We start from the raw sequence: 20494 nt of genomic DNA on the forward strand, positions 1-20494 counted from the left end.
AGATACCATAATCCAAATTGGAAGCATTTTACATGGAAAAGTCATGCTTAGTGGATGATTTAGAATCTTATAATGCGTGTTACTGGTGTTTTCTATCCTTTAGTGGGCACATTTCACAATTTAATTTACTCAACACATTCACAAATGGTGGCTTTGATCACAGTTGAGGTTTAAGAGCACACGCTCATTGTTGTGTAAATCTCTCTTCACCCACCATGAATAACATCAACAATCTCTGCAATCCTCCTCCATGCCATTTACCTTATGATTTTGTCTCTGTATTCTAGCATAGCAAAATCATTAATATAATTGGAAAACCAGACGCTGCTCGGAACTAATGACAGGCGGAACTACGTTTCATGAATGAAAGATTATCAAGCAAATATCTGCTCCTCACTTGATTGGTCAGTGGCAGCGTGCATAAAGTAGAGCAGCGATACATGTTTTATATCGCTCCGCTAGCAGGGTTCCCAACGCTCACCTTCTCACAATCCCCTGCGCATTTCTCTGTGTGTTCCAGTTGAAAATAAATGGGGGCGTAACTTTTGGAAGTGGTGAAAACCCTTCGATAGAAGTACCTGGCCTGCTTCTCGCTAATGTCAAACGTAGGAAAGTGCCCAGCTGGGCGTATTTTCTTCACCTCACACAGTAAGTCAACAAAGACCTTTTTTTATTTTATTTATCCATTCAAATTATTGTGACGGTATGCGAATACTTTGTTTGAATGGTTTTGTGCGTCGAAATAGAAACTGTATTTAAAAAAACGTAGCTATATGCAAAAAAGCCAACAGACAAGGACCAGGTAGGCATATCAGTGGAGGCTGGTGGGAGGAGGTATAGGAGGACGAGCTCATTGTAATGTCTGGAATGGTATGACTGGAACAGTATCAGACATATGAAACCTTATGTTTGACTCTGTTCCAAAAATTCCATTCCAGCCATTACAATGAGCCCGTCCTCCTATAGACCAGAGTGGGAGGGGCTATAATAGCTATAATTGGAAACACAAAAACCTCAGATGTAAAGTAGGGTCTATGCTAACATATGTGAATATGAGGGGAAAAAATATGAGTTTAAGCGTTTAGATAATTGATGTTAAAGGTTCAAATCAGTTTTCTTATCTAGAAATTCTGAAATCATTTGACAACCCTGTTTGTAAGCTTTTACATTTTTATCAAACTCAACTGTTTATATTTTCCAGTGATGAAGACATCTCAGACGTCTCATGGTATGGTGGGGTACAACAAATGGGTAAACTTTGAGCAGTTTTATCTTCTGAATGTTTTGGCATTTCTGACCACTTCTTTCATCGGCAAACATGTATGGAAAGTTTTTTGTTTAAACCAAAAGGGATGCTGTCAAAAGGTGATTGAATTTAAATGGATTTACCCTTCAATGGTTTCTATTTGCATTGATGTCAAAGGTGACCAACGCCATGATACACACAGTACTGTAGGTAACTATTTTTGTTAAGAAATACATGTTTAATAATCAATGATGTGTAGTTTTGGAAGGATGTCTTAGTTGATTAATATTTTGATTTTGTCAGACGGATTATTGTACAGTTATTCAAATCTGGTAAGTGGTGGACAAAATTTTAATAGTATTGACATGACTACATGACCAAATGTATGTGGAAACCTGCTCGTCGAACATCTCATTTCAAAATCAAGGGCATTAATATGGAGTTGGTCCCCCCTTTGCTGCTATAACATCCTCCATATATGGGAAGACTTTCCACTAGATGTTGTAACATTGCTGCGGGGACTTGCTTACATTCAGCCACAAGAGCATTAGTGTGCTGACGTTGCTTACAGAGGCAGTTTGGAACTCGGTAGTGAGTGATGCAACCGAGGACAGACGATTTTTACGCGCTTCAGCAGTCGGCGGTCCCGTTCTGTGAGCTTGTGTGGCCTACCACTTCGCGGCTGAGCCGTTGTTGCTCCTAGACATTTTCCCTTCATAACAGCAATTACAGTTGACCAGGGCAGCTCTACCAGGGCAGCTCTAGCAGGGCAGGCATTTGACGAAATTACTTGTTGGAAACGTGTGTGTGCATTCAGAACGTATTCAAACCCCTTAACTTTTTCCACATTGTTACATTACAACCTTATTCTAAAACTGATCAAATAAAACACTTTTTCAATCTACACACAATACCCCATAATGACAAAGCAAAACAGGTTTAGAATTTTTTGCCAATTTATCCAAATAAAAACAGAAACACTTTATTTACATAAGTATTCAAACTCTTTGCTATGAGACTTGAAATTGAGCTCAGGTGCATCCTGTTTCCATTGATCATCCTTGAGATGTTTCTACAACTTGATTGGAGTCCCCCTGTGTTAATTTCAAGTGATTGGACATGATTTGGAAAGTCACACACCTGTCTATGTAAGGTCCCATAGTTGACAGAGCAAAAACCAAGCAATGAGGTCAAAGGAATTGTTCGTAGAGCCCGGAGACAAGATTGTGTCGAGTCGGAGATCTGGGGAAGGGTACCAAAACATTTCTGCAGCATTGAAGGTCCCCAAGAACACAGTTGTTTCCTTCATTCTTAAATGGAAGAAGTTTGGAACCACCAAGACTCTTCCTAAAGCTGTCCACCTAGCCAAACTGAGCAATCGGGGGAGAAGGACCTTGGTCAGGGAGGTAACCAAGAACCCAGTGGTTACTCTGACAGAGCTCCAGAGTTCCTCTGTGTAGATGGGAGAACCTTCCAGAGGACAACCATCTCTGCAGCCAGACGGAAGCCACTCCTCAGTAAGAGGCACATGACAGCCCACTTGAAGTTTGCCAAAAGGCACCTAAAGGACTCTCAGACCATGAGAAACAAGATTCTCTGGTCTGATGAAACAAAGATTGAACACTGGCCTGATTGCCAAGAGTCATGTCTGGAGGAATCCTGGCACCATCTCTATGGTGAAGCATGGTGGTGGCAGAATCATGCTGTGGGAATGTTTTTCAGCGGCAGGGACAGGGAAACTAGCCAGGATCGAGGGAAAGATGAACGGAGCAAAGTACACAGACCCTTGATGAAAACCTGCTCCAGAGCGCTCAGGATCTCAGACTGGGGGCGAAGGTTCACCTTCCAACAGAACAACGACCCTAAGCACGCAGCCAAGACAACGCAGGAGTGGCTTTGCAATGTCCTTGACTGGCCCAGCCAGAGCCCGGACTTGAACACGATCGAAGATCTCTGGAGAGACCGGAATCTGCCGAGAAGAATGGGAGAAACTCCCCAAATACAGGTGTGCCAAGCTTGTAGCATCATACCTAAGAAAACCCGAGGCTGTAATCACTGCCAAAGGTGCTTCAACAAAGTAGTGAGTAAAGGGTCTGAATACTTATGGAAATGTGATATTTAAGGGTTTTCATACATTTGCAAAAATATCTAAACCTGTTTTTGCTTTGTAATTTTTGGGTATTGTGTGTCGATTGAGTGAAAAAAACACTATCATCCATTTTAGAATAAGGCTGTAACTTAACAAAACGTGTACGTGCATCACATGCTAAATTTTAACCTGGATGACAAATACATGGTCAATCTGTTTTAACATTGAACCGAATCTTATCAACATTCCCTTGTCACGGTTGTCTATGACCCTGTTGGCTGGACTGGGAGGAGTTGGCCCCCAAATTGCTCTGGAGCAATCCCATCATGCCCTGCTGTGGTAAGTATTCTCCAGTCAGTGATGAGCCTCTCTAATAAGCAGCTACTTATAGTCAGACTCACTGGAGCCACAGTCTGGAGGTAAACAAGACCATTATTTGTCCTTATTACAAGCCACGCACACAAATGCCTCCAACATAATATCGGTCTTCAACAAAATATATTTGTCAGCCGTAGCCAAATAAATCACACACGGTTGTCTATATGTATTGTACTCCAGCTGCACTGCTAGTGTAACAGTATAGCTTCCGTCCCTCTCCTCGCCCCTACCTGGGCTTGAACCAGGGACCCTCTTCACACATCAACAACTTCCTCCAACGAAGCATCGTTAGCCATCGCTCCACAAAATCCGAGGCCCTTGCAGAGCAAGGGAAACAACTACTTCAAGGTCTCAGAGCTAGTGACGTCACCGATTGAAACACTATTAGTGCGCACCCCGCTAACTAGCTAGCTTGCCATTTCACATCTGTTACACTAGCCTAAACAATGGAACTCTTATTCTCTCTTCATTATTATCTGGGATGTCTTTCTCCTTCTTTCCATTACTTTTCCATGGACTGTTATGCTTAATTTAATTTCCAGATAAAATCTGTCGCTGCTATAATAAAAATCGTAACCGTCATTGAATGTCATTGACAAACGTTGCTAGAAAATGTATATGGTACTAAGGCAGCAAAAAACAAGGACCAAAGAGGGCAAAAGTCCTCTAGTAATATCTGGCGCAGGTGGAAGAAAGGAGATTGGCTAGTAAGGCATAAAACGTAATTGTGGTGGGTGTGTTACTTTGCAATATTTCTCAATACATATTGTGAGGGATCATTTCCTCAGACATATGTTATGATGACTAGGGCAGTTTTCCCTGGCTCTACTATGACCCTTCACCTAACGTTACTCTGCTGTTCTCTAATTTGAACTCATTCCAGCAATAGTTTCTGAATGTCTTGGCTATTTTTCACCCCCCGCCCCCTTAATGACAACTGGCAGGTGTGTGAACATACAGGATTCCAACCTGCCAGACTTGTCTCTATATCAAAGCAAACTGGTTCAGGGTGCATGTGACAATGACATCATTATTTTAAAGACTATTTATTTGTTGTGACTGGGGTATCTGCACATAAACTACATGTTGACATAAATAGCTAACTAATTATCAATTTAGCTAGCTAACTGTAAACAAAGGCGATTGTCATGGCTGACACAGCTAACCCGATACTAGCTAGCTAACTATCTTTACTTGATGCGTCAGGCTAATAACAGTCTAGATGTGCTCGATACGTATGATTATCTTAATCCTCGTCTGCTTGACTTCCGATCTCAACCGCCCGAGAGTGCCCGGTTATCCCACTCCCTCACCCATCTCACCTGCCTCACGGACGGGCTGAACTCAAACTCTCCTGCCTCTTTCAGATCCAGCCAGATCATTGGCATACGGGGGACCGCCTCCATCGCTGCCAGCGACTGCACCGAGCCCGAGTTCAAGTGACTATTTAAATATCACTTCAGCAGTTTTGAATTCAGTGGATTTATACTATATTGTTTCTTATAATCCCCAAACAACTGTCATGTCCCCATTTACACTTCAACAGGAAACGATGGATGCTAAGGGACGTGACGCCAGAAGGAATGTTCCAGTGTGCAAATGTTTATGGAAAATGTAGTTCACTATATTAGATCAGACTAGTTGTTTCACCAGAGGTTTGAATTTGAAACATCTTGCTATATTCAGTATTTTTGGTTGGGCAATAACTACATTACATATTAGTATCACTTTACATAAGATATACTAGTGTCTCTTATCATGTTTGAGCGTGGGAACATTTGTGGAACATTTTTGCTGCACACTACATACTATTACCACTTCCGGTGTGCCTGGCCGCCATATTTGATTCTGCAAAAAATATAAATATTATGTTTGTTTAGCTGTGTAGAAGTTACGAAAGTGTAATAAACACACATTCGGCGGCAGAAATTAGAAGAGTTGCACTTTTAGCTAACGACTAGCTAAGGTAAGCAACACTTGAAAACCTAATCCATTGTTAGCTGTAGCTAAATATCAACAAACCGTGTAAAAAAATAAAAAATAAAAGCTCAGCAAACTTAGCTTAACGTTAGATAGCTAGCTACTTTTAAAACTAAGCCATTGACATTATTAGCTGTCTATCTAGCTAGCTATCTTACACTGTAGCTAAATAACCAAAACGCCAACGCGAAATACTATTAAGATGTTATTGATTATGTGTCGGGGATATGCTCTCTTTGAAGTCTTGTGAAAATCAAAACCATCTTCAGTTCTGAATGCTAGTAACTAGCTAGCAATAATAGTGCGGATGTGGAAGTAGACAGATTTGGTGCCCACTTTGCCATCCGTAGTTTCATATTCGACTTCCACCGGAACATACCACCAACCAAGTATCAAAGCTTATATTGTTGATTGTTACATTATATGTATTACTAGCTAACGAGAAAAGTTCAAGCCCAGCTAATTGAACTGTGCGATAATTCAGTCAGTGTTTCTTCAGCTAGCCTGTGATTTGACACTGTATTTTAGCTAAATAAATCATTTCACTTTTGCCAAGTTGGTTCTTATTGCTGCCACAATTTCACATGTGTTCTGACTACGATTGCTTCAAATGTACACAAACGGAATATTTCGTAGTACTGCAATTTTCCTTCAATACAACCATCAACATTACACCAATAAATCACATTGATGCAACATGTTTCGCAGAGCATAAACAATTATATTTTGGCAGCAAAAACCTTTCTCTAGAGACTTTTTTTTTTAGCAGTGCCTGGCTTCTATTCACTCAAGGGGTTTGTCTTATTGTTTTGACATTCTTACGCAAAAGCACTCTTTCTCTCTCCCAGTAGATGTCACTGGTGGACCTGGGGAAGCGGCTGCTGGAGGCTGCACGGGCAGGGCTGGATGATGATGTCAGGACCCTCATGGTCAATGGAGCTCCCTTCACCACTGATTGGGTAAGGGTCTCACTGTAGGGATACTCCCATCTACACAATTTATGATTTCACACCGCATGTAGCCTAACACAGAGATATTGTTCTTTCACACAATCCAGACACAGTGTTGTAGGGACTGCGTCCTCATAAACCAAACCGTGTGTTCTAGCTGGGGACTTCCCCGCTCCATCTAGCTGCTCAGTACGGACACCACTCCACGGCTGAGGTGCTTCTCCGAGCAGGCGTTAGCAGGGATGCCCGGACCAAAGTGGACAGGACCCCACTCCACATGGCGGCCACAGAGGGTCACTCTAATATAGTGGAGCTGCTAGTCAGTGTAAGGGCAACCAAATGTAAAGCTGACAGTATTCAGCTGTTTATATGAAAAACATAATAGTTATATTTTTATTAAAGTGACTGACAAACAAATGTTATTTTTTTCATGTTGAATGTTCACCACCCACATTTTGGAATCTAGGCTACTCGTCTCACCTTCCTATCTCTTTCCTACCACTGGGGGGGGGGGGGGGGGCGTGCTGTGCTCCCTAACAGAGCGGAGCGGACATCAACGCTAAGGACATGCTGAAGATGACAGCCCTGCATTGGGCGGCCCAGCACGGTCATAGAGAGGTGGCAGAGCTGCTGCTCAAATATGGAGCAGACGTCCACTCCCTCAGCAAGTTTGACAAGACGCCCTTTGACATCGCCATGGATACCAGCAACACTGAGCTCATGATACTGTTACAGGTGAAGGGACTGTGTGTGTTGTTTTTTTATGGCTCTGATGTTCATTTGTTTTCACAAAAATGCCCTTATGTCTGTATAAGAAGGGACGTGAACACAGATGAATATTATTTTTTTATCTAAACATGTGCAAGTATGTGTTCTTATCACTGGTTTATGTAACACGTGTTGAGGCCCTGAAGGTTAAACTGTTGCCCAGTATGTGGGAGGAACTGTATCTGTGTTTTTGTGTTAGATAACACCTTCAAGGTGTGTTTTGTGTATGTACACAGGATGGCATGCAGAACCAAGTGAACATGAACCCCGAGCCCCAGTTCATCATCTCCTCTGCTGGGGTCGTGAACCTCTCTGACCTCGTCAACACCACCGCCAAGTCAGGTATGGGCAACTGGAGCACAGGTTACAGTAAGTTGGGTACAAATTAACTAGAGGTATATCAAATATAACTCGCTGACATTTATCATTTATATAAATGGGGAACCTTAGTTACCACCTGACGTCACCCAAGACACTTTTAAATGGGATGACTTGATTGAGGTTTTTCATTGTCTTATTATTCCAGGAGAATCTGTCTCTACCACCTCAGTCCTGGCAACACTGGCAGCCCTGGCAGAAGCCTCAGGTCCCATGGGTAAAAATGCAGGTAAGTGATGTCTATGCATAACCATGAGGATAACACTACAAATTACTCTGAGCTACTCATGTTACAATTAATAGTACTTTGATCTATATCATATTCTATAAAATGATAACTCTGTGAGTTCGGGCTAACTCAGATCTGTATTATAGTTCTTAGACTGCAATGGTAAGTAACACTATCTTTCCCACAGGCAAATCTGAGGACGCAATCGCTGCAGATTCTGTGGATTCGGCCATTCAGCATGTAGTGGGTGATGGAGGTCAGAGGGTCATCACCATAGTGACGGACCAACACGGCAACTTGCAGCCAGCGGGACTTGGGCAGCAGTTCTTTGTCACTATGCAGGGGCAGCAAAGTAAGTAGGAAACCACATCTATATATACACTCAGTGGCCAGTTTATTAGGCATACCACCCGTTCACGAAAATGGTTCGCTCCTACAAACAGCAAGTCAAGTCGCTGTAACTTGCTATGAAAAGCAGGTAGACAGGCATCGGGGCATTCAGTTACTGTTTGATTGACTGTTAGAATGGGTAAATGAGTGACCTATGCTACTTTTGAGCATGGTATGATTGTCGGTGCCAGGCTCACCAGTTCCAGTATTTCAGAAATGGCTTTTCCTGGGCTTTTCATGCATAACAGTATCTAGGGTTTACAGAGAATAGTGCAACAAACAAAACATCCAGTTAGCTGCAGTCCTGTGGGAAAAAACTTGTTGATGAGAGAGGTCGAAGGAGAATGGCAAGAATCGTGCAAGCTAACAGGCAGGCCTCAAACAGGCAAATAACAGTGCAGAACGGCTTCTCGGAATGCACAACTTGTCGATCCTTGTCACGGATGGACTATTGCAGAAGACGACCACACCGGGTTCCACTCCTATCAGCTTAAAAACAAGAAAAAGCTTATTGATAGGTCCCTTGATACCAATTGAGCAACATTTGAACACCACAACTTAGTAGAATCCATGCCCTGCAGAATTCAGACTGTTCTGGAGGCAGAGGGGTGTCAACCCGGTACTAGATATGTGTACCTAATAAACTGGCCAATGAGTGTATGTTTATATAGATTTTACTTGTGCTCATGTCAGCCTTTTTCAAGACATTACAATGAATGCATTCATGAGTTTGTGTTTTGTTTCTGTAGTGGTGGCAGTCCCGGCTGGTCAGATCACAGAGGAGGTGGTGGAACAGGAGCCTTATCCCTCTCCTGCACGCAAGAGGAGAATAGAGCCTGCAGCCATCCTAACCAGACCCAAAGACAAGGTCAGCAAAGGTCCCCATTTTTGTGGCTTGGCATAATATTCTGAAATAGTTTCTCTCCTCTTACTGTGTGTGTCCATTGTTCTCAGAAAGCGAAGTCGGGGGACAGCAGTCGGGAGCAGCTCCAGAAGCAGTTGCAGGAGGCCAACCGGAAGGCCCAGGAGTACCGCACACAGCTCCTACAGAAGGAGCAGGAGGCTGAGCAGTACCGCCTCCGACTAGAGGAGGCCATAGAGCAACAACAGAGCAACAATACCAGCAATGCTACTGGTTCTACCTTCACAGGTGTCCAGGAGGCAGAAGAGGAGGTGGTCCAAATGGAAAAACAACCCGAGACCGAGGAGAGAGTTGTGGAGGAGGACAAAGTGGAAGGGGAGGAGGACGTCCCATTTCCGGAAGACACCATTCTGGTTAAAGTGGAGGAGGAGCTGGATTCAGGGGAGGGAGAACAGATAACAGTGGATGATACAGAGGAAACGGAGAAGGCTTCAACTAAGGTCACAACGACCCCCAAACGGGGGAGAGGGAGGGGACGAGGACGTGGAAGGAGGCGGTAGTCAAGCGTCCCTCTGTTCTCTTGGTGTTCTCTCATATGTCTTGTTTTATGCATTTATATTAATATTAACAGTTATTACTTGTTTATTTTAGAACGATAACATTGTATTTGTAACTAGGTTTTGAGATTATTTTATTTACTTGCAATACTTTTGATGAAGAAGCCATTGGCGAGCACTTGTAAGCTAACGCTGAGCCCTGTAGGAGGAGTTAAGGATGCAGATGGCTCCACCGTGTACAAACATTTCTGTGAATTTAGAGAAAGTAAAAAAAGGTATGTTTGCATAGGAGTGTAAATACTGCAATGTGGGTTTGATTGCACTGTGCATTCATTCTCCTAAGAATAAGGTTTGCAACACATTCTAATATAGGATATTCAATCCCCAGCATTTCTGGTTCATGTCTTCAGCGTCATGTTTAAAATAGAATCAAGTTAGCTCAAGTGTATAGTGCTAACTGAGAAAATGCATCTGATTCTTCAGAAAATGTTCTAAGGCTGGCTAAGTTCTAGTTATTTGCGTACCTGTATGTGTGAGTGTTTGGGCATCTGTGGGTGAGGTCGAGGTGTGGGATATCGGTGTTTCTTTGCTAGATGGCCAGCTTTCTTAAATCTGTCTTGAATATCCTATTCTAGTACTATTTTAGCTGCAGACCACTCAGACACTAAGATACTGTAGGTTTTCCTTTTTTGTTCCAAGTAGTGTTAGATTTTAGAGTTAATGTGTAAGTCACTGTTATTCTTAAGCTCTTATTTTTGTTCCTTTTGTCATTTTAAAGCATTACACTCTGTATAGACCAGCATCTGTCAATAGACATTGATCTGTCATCGCAGTCCAGTTTAAACTAATACTCTCAGAAAAATATTGTTTACATATGCTCTCTTTATGGCTGGTTAATTTGACACTAAGTGTTTCTTTATGAACATTATAAAAGCACAATCAGGGGTTATCTTTCAGTTGGTTAGGAGAAAAAAAAATACAATTTTGCTACAAAATAATGTTAGTGAGAAAATATGGGAAATTGTTTTCTATGTTGAATACCCCTTTCTTAAATGTATTTTTAGAATTCAATAAATAAGCGTTTATTGTTATTCTATCCATGCATGCTACTTGTCCTTTTGATTTATTTATTCTATGACTATTGCTCATCGACAAACTGCATCTACATACAGTGTACCTAACATTAGGAACACTTTCTCCTTCCAGGACAGACTGACCAGGTGAACCCAAGTGAAAGGTTTGATGCCACTTGTTAAATCCACTTCAATCAGTGTAGGTGAAGGGGAGGAAACAGGTTAAATAATGATTTTTTTTATGCCTTGAGACATGGATTGTGTGTGTCCAATTCAGAGGGTGAATGGGCAAGATAAAAGATTTAAGTGCCTTTGAACTGGGTATGGTAGTAGGTTTCCCGTGTGTATCAAGAATAGTCCACCACCCAAAGAACATCCAGCCAACTTGACACAACTGTAGGAAACATTGGGGTCAACATGGGCCAGCATCCCTGTGGAATGCTTTTGACAGCTTGTGGAGTCCATTCCCCGATGGGGGGGGTGCAACTCAATATTAGGAAGGTGTTCCTAATGTTTTGTACACTGTGTATACCTGCAGGCATATACAATCTTGTGTTTTGAATTAGTGCTGGCTGACTAGTTTAAATTATTTTTTTTGGTTGCATAATGTTCATCATACAGCTTCTGTAAGTAATTGGCACAATGGGGCATTTATTTTTTGTCTCGTTGAGCCTGAGAGGTTTTTTTAATTTCATATTTTCCCTGGAGGACTGCTTAATAAGCTCGTCCAACTTCACCTCTATTTATAGCATTCATTTCACAATGATGTCCCTGGTGACCAATCAGGAAAATTCCAAGCAATTTTTTAAAGTGCTTAGCTGTACATGTACGTTGTCTATTCTGTTCTTTTATACAGCTGTGATGGTTTCAGCAATGTACCATAGTACATCAGTCTCTCTATGTGGTCATGGTATGAGCTGTGCGCCATGTTTCAACCCAAGAAGCTTAGAAGAAAGAAGTAGTATAAAGTGCATGTACCTTAAAGGCCCAGGAGCCTTTTCAAATGATATTGGTTAGATTCATTTTCCCTTTTTACCTACTGGACATGTATCCTGTAGCTAGTTTTCTCTACACCCATTTCTTCCTCTTGTCAGTAAATGGAGGTAAGATAAATGTTGTACCCCAACAGAGGAATCATTCCCCTGCACTGCAAAATTGATTGTGCAATTCCAATATCCTCTTTAAGTCCCACTCATGGCCATTCCCACTCACAGGGGAACATTCCCAAGAAAACTGTTTACGGACCATTAAATAAACTTGCATAGATTACAGCATAAAAACTAAAACAGCCCCTTTGGGAATGAAATATAGTCAGTACATACAGTATATGTAAGGTGGCTGAGTGTGTGTAGTAGACCTTAAAGAGCCACTAAACACACAGATTGGTATGTATCGGGAGGGGGAAGCTGAAAATGTAACAATTTTCACAATTTCATAATATTATTCCAATCTTATAGTGTGGAAATATACAGTGGGGTCTGAAATTATTGACACCCTTGATAAAGATGAGCAAAAATGAATGTATAAAATAAATAATTCAAATACTGAGGTATATTGAATGCCAAAAAAAGGGAGGGGAATTATATTATTTTATACTAATACAATTGCTCAGAGAAAGAGATTGTGTTGAACAAGTAATCTTTTTTTTTCTCAAAAAGGTATGGATCATAATTATTGACACCCGTTTTCAATACCTCAGTTTGCAAGGATAACAACACTGAGCCTTTAAAAAAATTTTTGAGAACACATTGGGAGGGATCTTAGACCATTCCTCCATACAGAATCCTTCCAGATCATTGATATCCTTTGTCTACGCTTATGGACTGCCCTCTTCAATTCGATTCACAGGTTATCATTGGGTTTCAAGTCTGGAGACAGATGGCCATTGCGAAATTTGGTCACTCACACCAGTGGTGGGTTTGGCGTCAAAATGAGAAGGCATGAGCAAAAACAATTCCATACTACTGTAAAATATGGTGGTGGATCTTTGATGTTATGAGACTATTATGCTTCCACTGGTTCTGGGGTCCTTGTTAAGGTCAATGGCATCATGAACTTTACCCAGTACCAGGATATTTTAGCCAAAAACCTGGTTGCCTCAGCCTGGAGGCTGAAACCTTGCAGCAAGCGGATCTTCCAGCAAGACAATAACCCCAAGCACACATCAAAATCCACAAAGAAATTGATAATTGGCCCCAAAATCAACAATTTGCAATGGTCATTTCAGTCTCCGAACTTGTGGTTTGAAATGTAGACGGCAGTCCATAAGTGCAGACTAAGGATATCAAGGATCTGGAAGTTTCAACTCTACACCCAACAATGCAATAATCAATAACAATGTAATACCAGGAGGAAAAAAACCCACATGAGAAATAAGAAGAACACAATAAGTAAGTAATTAAGCATACTTGCTTTCAGAAAATATTCAGACCCCTTGACTTTTCCACATTTTGTTACGTTATGTGTGTAGATTGATGAGGGGGGGGAAACGATTTAATACATTTTTTAATAAGGCTGTAACGTAACAAAATATGGAAAAAGTCAAGGGGTCTGAATACTTTCCAAATTCACTGTACACAGTGAGTTCCAATACCATATTTACAATGTGAAGGGATACAGGAATGATGGAGGTAGATAGGTACAGGGGTAAGGTGTACAAACAAACAATGCAAAAATAAAAATACAATTAACATACAAGGTTAACTCAGATACTCAGTGTTGCTATTTTGTTAGCTATTTATCAGTCTTATTGCTTGGGGATAGAAGCTGTTCAAGAGCCTGTTGGTGGCAAACTTGATGCACCGGTACCGCTTGCCATGCGGAAGTAGAGAGAATAGTCTATGGCTTGGGTCTATGGCTTGGAGTCTTTAACAATTTTCCAGGCCTTCCTACCACACCGCCTAATATACTGTAGATGTCCTGGATGGCAGGGAGCTCGAACCCAGTGATGTACTGGGCTGTCCGCACCACCCTCTGTAGCGCCATGAGATCGAGGGCGGTGCTATTGCTATACCAGGCTGTGAAGCAGCCAGTCAAAATATTCTCAATGGTACAGCTGTAGAACTTTTGGAGGATTTGAGGGCCCATGCCAAACTTTTTCAACCTCTTGAGGAGGTAAGAGGCGGTGTCACGCCTTCTTCACGACTCTGTTTGGACCATTTTAAGTCTTTACTGATTTGGACACCGAGGAACTTGAAGCTCTCGACCTGATCCACTGCAGCCCCGTCAAAGGATTCTGTATGGAGGAATGGTCTAAGATCCCTCCCAATGTGTTCTCTAACTCATAAAACATTTTAGAAAAAGGCTCAGTCTCGTTATCCTCGCAAGGTGAGGTATCGAAAGGTATTGAAAATAGGGGTGTGAATAATTTTGACCCCTACCCTTTTGAGAAGAAAATATATGACTTCTTAACCGTGCTTGACTTGGATTGAAATTGGTTCCGGTAGTCATTTTGGGTGACGGTACAGTTTGTATTTAGGTGCAGGAGCGCCACAATACTTTTAAGCTAACATTCTATAAGAGGAAAAGGAACATTTGAGGTGCAGGTACTAAGCTCCAGTGAGCTCCTACCCAAGTTAAGCACTACTTGATTATACAAAATCTTTTCTCTGAGCAATTGTATTAGTATACAATAAAATCCTTCCCCCAAAAAATGTAGCATACAATATAACTATAACTATTTGAATGATTTATTTTATACATTCATTTTTGCTAATATATCTTTATCAAGTGTGTCAATAATTTCAGATCCCACTCTATATAAAACACAGGAAAGTGAAGTTTTTGACTGCACTGTGCGTTTAAAATAGTCATGTAATTAATGGGTTCATTTCATTTACAAGAGTCATTATCAGTTATTGATAATTGATAGTTATTGATCCCCACAGGTTTATGTCCTTACCATGAGCAGAGAACTCCAAATTACTGTAGTAGAGTGTGTGGATATGGAAATGGAATTCCTGCTTCTAGCAGGAAGACACACAAAGGCTTTGTATTCCATATTCCAATGTTAGTGTATGTGTATCTTTAAAAAACAGACAAAGAGAAGTGTTGAAAATATAAAAAAATATATTTGGAAAACATTTAAGGTAGATAATATGAATTACTGAAGACCTCTACAGCTTATTTGAAAGATATGTAACAGCATTGTACTAAATGGCATAATAACAATTGCTTATTGCTTTACAAAAGCGTTTTAATGTTTCACAAAATGATTGTACATAAATGTTTTAAGATGTAATATTAAATAGGTTCCCCATCCCTGTCTGTCTATGCGATAATTATATATATCAAGGCACACCATTTGTGTGTCACAGTGAATTGTTATTCTGCATGGTATTGGATCCGTCTCGCTCGAAAGAGCAGCCCTTGCCTGCGGCTGGAGCAATAGCAGGTGTGTCTATTGGCCTGATGAGAGCCAGACAAAGTGCCTGGGTTCACACAAATGACACAGACGGCTGCGAGCCACCCCTGCCACAAGCTGGAAATGTGTTAAAGAGAAAGTTCACGTTTTTACCCATATCATGAGCTTGGAAAGGGCATAATTAAAAAATAATAATGATGTTTTTTTCCCCTTAACTTTTTGTCTGATGTTTGACGTAATAAAACAAAAAACAAAAAAGGTAATGCATCGTAATTACTTTTATTATGAAAGGAAAGAGGCTCAAGGCAAGCGTAATACACATTCAAAAGAAGACTCAAACGTTGACAGTGAATACTGTACTGTACCGGATAAATAACAGCAGCATCAACATGTGTAAAGCACTCAACATGCTTGGAGGGGAAATTTTGCAAAAACATGCAAAGACACTTGTGCACAGAAAGGTACCACTAAACTGATACATTGTGATAGCAAAAGACCACAGTTTATCACAAGAACATCACATGTCAAAGTGTGAAAGCACACTCATTTGGTAGGTGTATGACATCTGCTTGAAGTGCATAACATATTTTTCTGTCAGCTATTGACTATCTGTAAACATGCTACTCTATAAGGCGTACAGTTAAGGAGTTGCCCAAATAAAGAGACACAGACATTGTCCATAAAGGGATAGTCCAAGGTGTGATAATCTGTTCAGATGTAGCACACTGCTAACATGCCATCTGTGGGCAGTGATATGCTTTATTTTATTTCAGATATGAAAATGATATTACATAGAACTATAGCAAGATGCTATCTACAACAGAACTACTGGTATGAATCTTTTTGACTCATTTCCCTAAAATGCTCATCTAGATGTTCATAATTAGGCACAAGTTACGGCACAGTAAACATTTCAATAAACCTCATTTGGTCATTCAGATTTATGACTCTGCATCCTTTCCATAAAAAGTGACAAAGTTGTCTATTTGTAATTTCTTTTGATTGCAGACATTGAATAGTTAACATTTATCCCATTGCTAACATCAAACATCTAAGGCCCATTGAAGCCACCCAAAAAACAATGAAGTCTCTTTAAAGGATACTTTGAAACATTGTCTACCTCTCTTTCCATGATGGCAAGAAAACAAAGAACCTGGGTGACAAAGATATGGATATCAATGTTATGTTATAGGCTGGCTGATGTTAAAGGAAATATCTCTCTTCCAATTTCAAAAAATATCAACCAGCTCAATGAGGGTCAGGGTCTTTGTGAGTGCACAAGGCGCTGGTTGGCATAAATGTAACTACATTTGTTTTTTCTGTGTAAGTGTATTTTTGTTTGAGCGATACTTGATTGATTGTTTGTGCATTTTGTACCTTGGCCAAAGTAGACAATTGAAGTAAAAAAAATCCACAGGATACACTGTGTATATACTGAGGACCTTGCAGCAAACAAGCAACTTTATAGCTTCAAACGGCATTCAAATGTTTTTCTTGTTCTTACATGGAGTTTAATTCCTTTAAGTACACAATTGAAATGTAGGCCTATTTGCAGGAGGAACTGTTGCATAGAGCACCTGTAGCCCTTTCCTGCAGTCGAATGACCAAAAGTGGTCTCATGGGTGGAATGTTATTCATATTTCTCATAATTAATACAAATTCAGCGTTGCTATGTCAAACGGTTGTGTTATATTTCAGTACTCTGTGATGTCTATAAAATGTAATATTGAGATGAAAACTCAAAATTGAATACATTTCAACTCTATATCTGACATGGTAAAAGTGTCTTATTTTTTAAAACCCATTACTATGTGTGTGAGGTTTTCACTTTTTTTTCTAAGTCGATTTGTTTAAGACTACCAAGAAAGGTTAAGGGGGTGGGGTAGTGAAATGATGCAATAGTAGTGGCAACAAGGTAGCCTGGAGAGTGTCTTCAGGAGATAGATTTGATAGGTGTTACAGCAGGTACCTTAGGTGATTGCCTATAGTGTTAGACCATTTGGTAGAAGATGTTCCTTATAAGTGATTCTATACGAAACCAGAACAAACAAAATACGATGATTTGGGGATTTTTGAAACATTTCATCCATAGAATGATGCTTTGGAGAAAGGATTGTTGACATATATTTGACAGTTGTATCTAAACGCATAATTGAGAAATACTGAATCAAAGTTGCCATATTATGGCATTTTTGCCATACCCAGGCATCCTTTAAGACTCCATAAGGTTTCATCTGTAGATGCTAAAAAGCAAAAATTGGTGTCATATGTAACTTTAACACTTGCTCTGTAATATGAGTAGTATTATGATTTCAATAACATTTTTGTACATTCATTTATGAATATTGAAAAATATAAACATTTATTAACATAAACATGAATATTGAAAAATAGAAACAAATAGAATATTGAAAAATAGAAACATGAATATAGAAACAAATATGTATTTGGCAAATGTTTCATTATATTGTTGAACATAATATACTCTAGGGGCATATCAAAGTTCCAAAGTGGGATCAATGCTAGTTTAACTTTATGGCCCATTTTATATAGAGAAATTGGCACAGCAGACAATGTAACCAATCCCAGCCCTCCTTTTACTAGCATCATTGCACCTCATGCAAATCACCAGCAGAGGCCGACCATTTTGAATCCATTTTAGTAATGTTAACAAACTGGATCATAACTATAAAAGTAGCATAGATCCCACTCTGGAACTTTGGTATGCCCGTAGAGCAGTTGTGTCAAACTCATTCCACCGAGGGCCGAGTGTCTGCAGGTTTTTGGTTTTTCCTTTCAATTAAGGGAGTTCCTTATGTGGGAGGGCCGTAGAGTATTATGTTCAACAATATCAAAAAAAAATTGCCAAATCCAAAATGTTGTTTTTTCAATATTCAGGTTTTTATTTTTCAACATTCGTAAAAAATAAAAAATAAAAATGCTACTCATATTACAGAGCAAGCGGTAAAGATTAATATTACACCAATTTTCATCTTTGCAGCCCATACAGATGAAACATTATGGCGTATTTTAGGAGGCCTGAGTAAGGCCAAAATGTCATAAATATGACAACTTTGATAAATTATTTCTCAATTATGCTTTTAGATACAAATGTCAAATATTTGTCAACAATCATTCTTCCAAAGGACCATTCTATGGATGAAATCTTATTTTTTTTAAATCAGCAAAATGATGGCCTTTTTCCCCCCTGGTTTCGTATGGAATCACTCGTATGTGTTGTCATTAGGGTAATAAGGGCTGGCTATTACTGCTCATGACTGCAGTAATTGGTGAAGGAATTGATATAACATGTTACAATAGAGCAGACAAAGGCCTTTAGGTGATGCATGCTCAAAGGCTGCATCTAATACAAAGGGGTCCCTGGTGGTTTGGCACCGGCAGTCATACAGCATGTGGTCCTTGGGCAAAATGGATTAACAAAGTTGCTCCTCGAGCATTGCAATAGTTGACAGTGCTTCAACTGAAAAACAGTGTCGAGGGAGCTCCTTAGGTCCTCCTTAGACAATGCGGTAGTCAAACGTGTCCTTCTCTGTGTGGTCTGTCCAGTTGGAGGAGGGCATGCTGCGGTATGGGTCCAGCAGGATGCGGAAGCAGCGCACGATGAGCAAGGCCAGGGCGATGAAGAGGAGGAGGATGAAGACAAAAGCAGCCTTCCCCTCAGCCATCCTGGACCCCTCATCCATCTCGTCACTGCTCCTCCTGCCTTCCTCAGACAATCACTTACAGATGTGGGAAGATACTGGAGCACTGGTGGCTCCTGTAGTGAAAGCCAAACCAATCAAATATGAGTAAATGCATTGTATATAATCAGTGGCGAGCCGTCATTCAGGGCAGGTGGGGTTTGCCTGTTTTGCATGTTATTTTGGTATTAATACGTGTCACATATCAGTTTGCAAACAATATATATATATATTTGAGTTTGTTTTCTTGAGTAAGGCAGCTCCAAAATGCAGGTGTTTCAGCCTAGCTTAGTGCTTTCTGTGGTGGTGGGGCAAGCCAGCTGAAAATACGGAGTGTTGCGCCATGATTGGCTCAGTGTTCGGTCACTCATGGGGACACAACGTTACCGCCAAGTCTAAGGGTAGATATCGGATATTCTAGCCCCTTGGGTGCTGCCATAGAGTTGAAGTGCCCATCCAAGAAGGCTCAAGGTTATTGGCCACAGATAAAATGATGTCAAATCATGTTATTCAGTAGGTTTGATTGGACTGATCATGTCAACATCATACTTTACAAATCTTCACTAGCAGTCATCATGATGAACGGGACAGCAGGTAGTCTAGTGGTTAGAGCGTTGAACTAGTAAATTAAAGGATGCAAGATCAAATCCCCGAGCTGACAATGTAAAAATCTGTCGTTCTGCCCCTGAACTGTTCCTAGGCCGTCATTGAAAATAGAATTTGTTCATAACTGACTTGCCTAGTTAAATAAATACATGAATCAATCTACTGGCTAATCCTAAATAATGAAATAATGAAGAGAAATTATAGATAAAACGCATTGGTGCTCATCGGCCAATGGACATAAACATTACACAACAAGATGGAAATCGCAAATTCAACAATGAGTGGTTTGGAAGGAATCTGTAGCTAACTGCAAGCATTGCAAAGCAATCATTAGCCTGCTATTCAGTGGAGTGGCTGTGTGGTTCCAAGTCTAAGATTAGTTTAAAATTATACACATTGGCCATGCTGTCAATGAAGCAAGATTTGTGCTGCGCTCAAAACAACTGTTAACTCGGAACTGCAAAATCTGACTTTAGTGAGTTCAAGACAACTGGGAACTCGGTTGAGTTACGACAGGGAAAATACGTTTGGAACTTTCACTCAACTCGAAATTGTAAATCCGGAACTCGGGCCTCTTTCTAGAGCTACGACCTGAAGAACACTGACGTCATCATGATTCAAACTTTTTTTCTTCCAGTTTCCAGTTGTCTTGAAAGCATCCTAAATCCAGAGAATGCCAGACTTTTATGACAAAGTTTGATGACAAAATTTTCCCATGAAGGACCGCCATGTTCCTGTTCAAGTGAGCACAGCACAACAAGGTGAGTCCTAAAATGTCTTGTATGTTGCTGCATAAATTATTTAATATGCCAGGAAGATATTTTTACTGTAGCTAAGAAAGTAATAAAGTAATAAACTAAGTGTATGTTGTGTAGTAAGCTGTTAGTAGCCCATGTGCCTCACCCTAATAATTTTGCCTACTGT

General features: G+C 40.4%; 2 protein-coding genes across 6 annotated transcripts in view; one reads left to right on the forward strand and one right to left on the reverse strand.

The window, feature by feature from the left end:
* LOC139392250 (tyrosine-protein phosphatase non-receptor type 23-like) overlaps positions 1-5267 on the reverse strand; it is a 29193-nt gene extending 23926 nt beyond the window's left edge. Inside the window, exon 1 of the mRNA XM_071140102.1 lies at positions 5036-5267. Within this exon, the coding sequence (XP_070996203.1) occupies positions 5036-5119 (84 nt within the window). The 5' untranslated portion in view covers positions 5120-5267. The remainder of the gene's footprint in view (positions 1-5035) is intronic.
* Positions 5268-5539: 272 nt separating this feature from the next.
* LOC139392273 (GA-binding protein subunit beta-1-like) lies at positions 5540-10931 on the forward strand. Of its 5 annotated transcripts, none has more exons than XM_071140171.1 (9): positions 5540-5679; positions 6545-6652; positions 6801-6968; positions 7184-7378; positions 7648-7753; positions 7938-8018; positions 8206-8370; positions 9158-9276; positions 9363-10931. In XM_071140171.1, exons 2-9 carry the CDS (start codon positions 6545-6547, stop codon positions 9828-9830), a joined length of 1410 nt encoding a protein of 469 aa, XP_070996272.1. In that variant the 5' UTR covers positions 5540-5679; the 3' UTR covers positions 9831-10931. The 5 variants fall into 5 exon arrangements, with proteins under 5 accessions (XP_070996272.1, XP_070996244.1, XP_070996252.1 ...); XM_071140143.1 differs by having other exon boundaries at positions 5546-5679; positions 7648-7780; XM_071140151.1 differs by having other exon boundaries at positions 5584-5679; positions 6542-6652; positions 7648-7780.
* The last annotated feature ends 9563 nt before the right edge of the window (positions 10932-20494 follow it).

The sequence above is a fragment of the Oncorhynchus clarkii genome, chromosome 3 (genome assembly GCF_045791955.1).
Source record: "Oncorhynchus clarkii lewisi isolate Uvic-CL-2024 chromosome 3, UVic_Ocla_1.0, whole genome shotgun sequence".
In the NCBI taxonomy this organism is placed as follows: domain Eukaryota; kingdom Metazoa; phylum Chordata; class Actinopteri; order Salmoniformes; family Salmonidae; genus Oncorhynchus; species Oncorhynchus clarkii.

Coding starts and splice junctions, on each gene's coding strand:
- LOC139392273 (XM_071140143.1), top strand. CDS start 6,545: ATGTCACTGGTGGACCTGGGGAAGCGGCTGCTGGAGGCTGCACGGGCA. Junction 6,969..7,183: donor TAGTGGAGCTGCTAGTCAGT/GTAAGGGCAACC, acceptor GCTCCCTAACAG/AGCGGAGCGGACATCAACGC. Junction 7,781..7,937: donor CAACTGGAGCACAGGTTACA/GTAAGTTGGGTA, acceptor TTATTATTCCAG/GAGAATCTGTCTCTACCACC.